Source organism: Tenrec ecaudatus, chromosome 15, assembly GCF_050624435.1.
Source record: "Tenrec ecaudatus isolate mTenEca1 chromosome 15, mTenEca1.hap1, whole genome shotgun sequence".
Classification (NCBI taxonomy): Eukaryota; Metazoa; Chordata; class Mammalia; order Afrosoricida; family Tenrecidae; genus Tenrec; species Tenrec ecaudatus.
In genome coordinates this window covers 103,068,303-103,074,912 of record NC_134544.1, presented here as the reverse complement: position 1 = coordinate 103,074,912, position 6,610 = coordinate 103,068,303, and the positions used below count along the sequence as shown (strand labels likewise).

General features: G+C 43.2%; 1 protein-coding gene across 1 annotated transcript; it reads right to left on the bottom strand.

The window, feature by feature from the left end:
- Window positions 1–2,745: 2,745 nt before the first annotated feature.
- On the bottom strand, window positions 2,746–4,519 carry LOC142427654 (lysine-specific demethylase 4D-like). Its single transcript, XM_075532824.1, is given in 2 exon segments — window positions 2,746–4,251; window positions 4,253–4,519. Coding segments are annotated over 2 exon segments (1,773 nt in total).
- Between the last annotated feature and the right edge of the window lie 2,091 nt (window positions 4,520–6,610).

Genomic DNA, 6,610 nt, shown 5'->3' with positions numbered 1-6,610 from the left:
ATGGCCACAAGCCTTTAGGGAGAAGTAGCCCACTCTCCTTAACAGCAGGGAGTGGGTTCTACTTGTGGTGGGATCAGACTGTAGTCTGGCAACTGACTGCCTTCAGGGAGGTATCTGGCCAATCATTTACCATTAGCTGCAAGCAGTGTCCTAAGTCTAACATATATTTGTGGGAGGCTTGGGAGACATCTTTCTGTTTCCCACAATTCCCCCTTTTGTTTTATAATACAATTCAAAAGAGCCACATGGGCGACATGGTTATTTTCTATACATTGAAAGCTGTCGATGTGAAACTTCATGATCCAATTAAGATAGTCAAAAATTCAGGTTTATGGAAAACATTTTTAATTCAGGCATGGGGCATAAAATCCCCGTAGGCCCATCTGGTACTGGAGGAAGGTATGAGAGGGATTGGATGCTGCAGCGGGAAGAAATAGAGCCAATAGGAATGTCTGCTTCTATAGGTGTGTTTATACCTTGCTTAAATACCCTCAAGTTTGTCCCTAAATTTCATTGTTTGGTTGTGTGGTCGAGGATTAGTATGTAGGTGTTGGATCTATATTGAGTTCATTTTTGTATATGATGTGAGGTATGGACCTTGTTCCATTCTTTTGCAGATGGAAATCCAGTTTTTCCAACACCATTAGTTGAAATGGGTATCTCCTCTCCACTTAATGGATTTTATTCCTTTGTGAAAGATTAGGTGTCAAAAAAAAGATTAGGTGACTATAGGTACTTGGTTGCATTTCTAGGTTCTCAATTCTAATCCTTTGGTATTCATATATACCATCGTACCAGGCTGTTTTAAGTATCATGGCTAATTATACATTTTTTAAGTTTTGTTTCATGTTTAAATAGTATTTTATTTATCCTGTGCCTCTTTCCTTTCTGTACTAACCTTACTAATTTCAGAGGTTGATGTTTATTCCCCAGGGATACTGTAGCAGAAAACCACAAACATCTTGAAGGAAGCCTGAGTAGAATAGTTTCCCGAGAGCGGTGTCAGCAATGCAGGTGGAGGGCACAATAAACAGTTTTGGGGCTTATTGGTCAATCTAAAATCTAGATCTTTCAAAGGATAAGTGTTTGTTTTAAATGCAACACGAACATATCTGAATTTCTTCTATGTCTCATAGTTCCATGCAGCTTCGACTATGGTAAATTATAAATACTTGGGCCTAAAACTGATGTTTGTTTGAAAGAAATTAAATAAAAACGAATCCATATCTGTTTCAATTTTACTTTTTCTCCTTTTATAATCACTCAGAGTAATGGTTAGATCTGATGAATAAGAAATTTGGGGAGTTTCTAAAGTGAGTTTTCTGTTACCTCTTTTGATTAAGCAATTGGGTGGGGGCAGGGGATGTGTTCCTGTAGAGAAAAAAAATTTTTAAGAGTCTTTCAAGAAAGAGAGAAAATTTGTCACACTACCCTCCATGACAGGCTCTCTGATGCTTATTTTTCTGGCTGCAGACCTGAAAACAGGCATTTAAATACATGAATTGAAGAGACAATGCCAACAGGGGTATCGAGAATTTCTGGGAAATGGAGTCCCAGTCAATGCCAATGTGTGATTTCATGAAAAGGTGACTCCAGGAGTAATTTCAGCTCAATGATTAGATGGGAACTCTGGGCAGTAGCTCTCCCCATCATGTGACTTTTTGTTTTGCTGTGGTGGTGTTTTGTTGTACAATTTTCTTCCATTCCCTCATGGACTACTCTGGGTACAAGGACAGACTGTTTGGTGAATTCATTGGGACCTAGCTACTTCTTTCGCTCTGGCTATGTGATGAGTCACTTTGTTTTTCACATACCTCTCATAGTCAAACTTTCCGAATGCGTTTTAAGGTATTTTATTTCCTTTCAGATACACACTAAGAACAATGAAATTAATAATCACAAATAGGTATCCTTGATCCCCAAACGGCAACAGACATCATTCATTCAAAGGTGCAGTTTCTACGTGAGCAATTGCTTGGTTGGTGGGTTGAAGGGTGGCCACGTCAGAATTATTGGAGTGTGTTAAAGGCTTGAATTTCATAAGAAGGTCTAGTTGTGACCACTGGTAGAAGACCGGGTCAGCGCTTCGGAAGTGCAGATGGATTGAGCCTCAGATTCTGAGCATCGTCCAATGTTGGCTCCAATTTTTGTGAGGACTAGGTTAGCAGTTTGAACCCACCTCCTGCATTATCAAAGAAAGACTTGGGAATGGGCCTCCTTAAATATTAGCCCCAAGTCCAACTTTGAAACAGTGGGTCTTGATCACTGAGATTGCCACGTGGAGAGACACGCTGGAAAGCAATGGGTTTAAAGATTTCTGCGCAGGGAGTTCTTTTCAAGGGCAACTCCCAAGCCAAGGAAGAATCAAGGGACACACATATATCCAGTTGGTCTGCGAGTCCTTAGAACACATTTTAGTGGAGTCCATAGTCTGAGCAAGTATTAGGCAACCTATCAACATGGCACTGAGAGGTCAAGGATCACCACAGATTACAATTACAATTACAATTAAATCACCACAGATTACAATTCCCATGTTGAAGATTGGCTGGGTGTGTCTCTGTTTCCTGAAGGTGAGAGATAGTCCAAGGGACAATCACATTTGACAAAAACTTCAGTTTACCTAAACTCAAAACAAGATCTTTGCTGGTGACAACCTTTCAGGATTTGGGAAGTGAAGTTCCATCAAGTCTGTCTCCAAGGATCTATGTAAGTAGATTTGCAGAACCTCATCTGAGGGCAGGATTATAGAAGTTTAAGGGGCTCCATAGCAATAGCACCGAGGAGGTCCAGAGGTGCCATACTGTTCACAGAGGCATAGCTGGAGAATGTTTTAGAAGTCAAAGACTCATTAGGAGGACTCAGCACAAGCATGTCCGGGAGATTCGCTGAGATGTTGTCCAGTGACTTCAGGCAGGGGCCAGGGTGCATCAGAGAATCAGGATTCAGTGGGGGTCCCAAGGGCTGAAGATCGGGGTCACAGCAGCACCCAGAAGCTTTAACAGCATGCTGGATCTCAAATCTCCGAGGGCCAGAGTCATCTGTTGATTGTTGATTCTCATGCAATGCCTGAGTGGGCAGGTGTACAAATGTGCTTGCTGTGTGCTTCTTGGCCCTGGACTTGACAGACTGCTGGTGGGCATCGGAGTCCTGAGGACGCCTAGTGCGAGTCCCCTTTGGTGAAGCCTGGAGATACTGGGCAGATGGAACTGAGGTGGGAAGTAGGGAGACACTGGATCCCATAGGACTGCTGCCCATGAAGGTAGGGGCCTCAGGCTGCACAGTAGAGCTGTCTGCCCAGGAGTGGGTTGTGGGACTAGGACACACCAGTGCACAGCCCCCAAGCCCACTGTCTGCAGCCAGAGTCAGAGAGCGACGCCTGGCCCTGCGTGGCTTAAAGGACCGCAGACGCCCCTTGACCATCACACGAGTCCGGGCTTCCTTCCAGGCCGTCCACTCTGGGCTGGTCAGTGCTGTGGGCTCCACGTGGTCCACGGAGGTGCGGTCCCTGCCCTGTTTCCACAGCTCATAGCGCCCGGGTTGCAGAATGCGCACGAAGGCGTCCATGGGAAATGTGACCCTGGCTTCCCCACAGCTGCACTGAGAAGCCGCTTTACCGTAATTAACCCAGCGCAGGGTGGCAAAGTTGATGGATTCCGCACAGTTGAAACTGTGATTGAAGCCAGCGTGGTATCCGTAGGGGAATGTGACCATGAACTCGCCTGCTCCCTGGGTGATCCGACCAACAGGAATGCCGTTCTCCCTGAGGACTCTGGGTGAGATGAGGGCCACCTTGTGCCGCAGGAAGTTCGCGCAGCCACTGGAACTGCCAGGGAAAAGCTCCCTGGCCAGTCTCTCCAGGCGGGCTCCATGCTCAGGGGGCACCGCATACCACGTTTTGGGCTCCCCGAAGTGCAGGTAGTTGATGCTGTACAGGTCCATGTCCTCCGTGTGCCAAGTGAAGGTGGTCTGCCACAGGCCAAAGTACAGGTAGGGGGTGTTGACGCCTTTGATGACAACTCCACACTTCTGCTCCAGCAGATCCTGGATCGTCCCCAGGTGTCTGAGGTTCCAATGCTCAGTGTTTTCACCAAATAAGGAGCCACATACTCCAGCCCCATAAATGGGAGAATTGTACAGGCGGCTCTTCCAATAGGTCCGCTCCAAATCGTCAACATCCCGGTGTGTGGGAGTGCGGTATCTGTCAGTGTTGGCCAAGTGGCGATACTCCTCCACGGTCATGGATTTTTTTCTTTTTATGGTATTGAAAAAAGACACCTGTTTGCCCAGTAGTTACCTGCTGCACAGGACTGGCTATGAGGATGTCATCCACATCGTCATAGTTCTCTCTGGCTGTCCAATGTTTGGGTGGGATTATCTTAGCCAGGCCTGCACGGTGGGCACCTTGGGATTCCATGTAAGCAATGTATTTGTTGAAATCCTTAAATTCTTCCATGGTAGGCCGGAAAGTCATGATTTTAAGGCTTGAGTTCTGGCTTCGATAGCCCTGGGACTTCATGGCTGCAAAATAAAGTCAGAAAACCCGGTTCTTATGGATGTTCTGTGTATTTGGGATGCTGTGCTTTAGTTTCTTTTTCTGTCTGAAAATCTCTTGCAGAGTATTGATGGCTCTGTGAGAGCAAATGCACTCTCCCCAGGCATGCTGATTGACCAAGGGAATTCTACTATGATGGACAACTATTGTTTCCCCCAAAGAGACAGGATTTGTGCACATGGAGTGGGTTTTCCCAGATTGCTCCTGGCTCATTATGCTGCTCTGGAAGTTTATTCAGTTGGAAGGGTGTCTCTATCTGTTGATACTTAGCTTCTGTTGCAATCCTGGGAAATTTCTAATTCCACTAACAAGGAGTGTTTCAAGGGATTTTAAAAAAGTAAATCTAAAGACAGTAATTCAGTAACATTCAACAGAAGTCAGGGGTGTCAAACTCAATTAAAATGCTTGCCATGTGGTGCAACAGGCAAGATTAAAGTGGGCCACATCACATTTACAAATTTTGTTGAATTTTTATTTTGAAGTGAGGATTCAGAAATATGGATAGGATAATTAAAACCCTATATAATTGTTTTTATTTAAACATTTGTTTTATTTATAAAACTATAATTATGCTTTTAACCGGAAATTTGCCAGCGCTTTCCTTCCACTAGTTTTCCCTTGCCTCTTATGGTGTGACCGGAAAATATAACAAAGTAATAAAAAACACAAAGTGTTGGACAGCTGACAAATGTGATGCACAATCGTAATGGCTTCCCTCTAAAAATGTTAACTAGCATTGCTGCTAGGTATGACTCATAACAGCAAATCCTAGAGTCCTCTTTTTAACCTTTTCACTGTTAGGATCTGTTTATATTATGCAATGAGAGTGGCAGACATATCACTTTAAAACGTTACCGGAAATGATCGTGTCTAGAAACGTCCACAGGCCTCCAGGAAAGGCTTTGGGCCACCTGTATAGTGGTCTTCTGTAGTTAAAGGGTTAAAGAGGGAATTGTGTGTACAGTATTGCCTCTATCTCCCCTAAGCGCTATTTTCTTTATAACAATTTTTTCTATTTTCATTTTATTTCAGAGAATTTGGGGCCACAAAAAATTACCTGAGCGGTCGCATGCAGCCTGAAGTCCACCAGTTTGACACCCCTGACATAAGTGAATGTTTTGAGAAGTGCTAGTAAAAAATCAGGTGAATAAATATAGCCTGCAGATGCTAATATCAAAAATCACACCTCATGTAAAATATGAACCAAGACTACTAACCAAACAAACTCACTGGCATCAGTTCTACCCTATAGCACATGGCGGAGATGTGCTTGTGTTTTCCTCAGGCTGTAACTCTTGACAAGTGTTAAAAGCCTCGTCTTTCTCCATGGAGCGACTGGTCCTTTGAACTGCTGTGTTGGCAGCCCAATGGGGCTCCAAGAGGGCTCCAATACAGGACAGAAAAAGTGAACATTTCAGTGAACTTCATAGGAAAAATAAAATTTATGTAAAATGACTTCAACAGTCAACTTAAAACTGGATGAATTATCTTTAAAAATTAAGCAACACAAAATATAATTCATCAAGAACTTTCAGAGAAACATGCAATAGCTATCCTGAATAACGCTAAAAGCTGAACCTTGGAAAAACAAGTAGAAGTACAGAAAACTTTAGCTATGAAGGATATTTGTATAACCCTATGTGTTATACAGAAACCTGAATGTAGTGAAAGTTCTCAAATATTGTGTTACCATTGGGATGATTGCCTCTTAAGTACATAGTATTTAGAAATAATGACCAGCAAATTTGAAACTCATTATTGACCATAATGGGCAGTCCTATCTAGTTCTGGCTTTCTCATCCTGCCCCCGGCCCCACATGCCCTGGCTATACACTCAAAAGTAACACACACAAAAAATGGGTGAAACAAAACAATTTAGAAGTTGTGAAATATGTGTTATATAATAATTTTAGTCTAATTTCTAAGTTATATTATCATTAGAGACATTTTAGGATTAAAACTAGATATACAATTATCTTTAAAAAAGTGAAAGCATAGCTTAAGGAGCCCTGAGTGGGATGGAGGTCAATGATCCACAGCTTTTTCTCTAACACA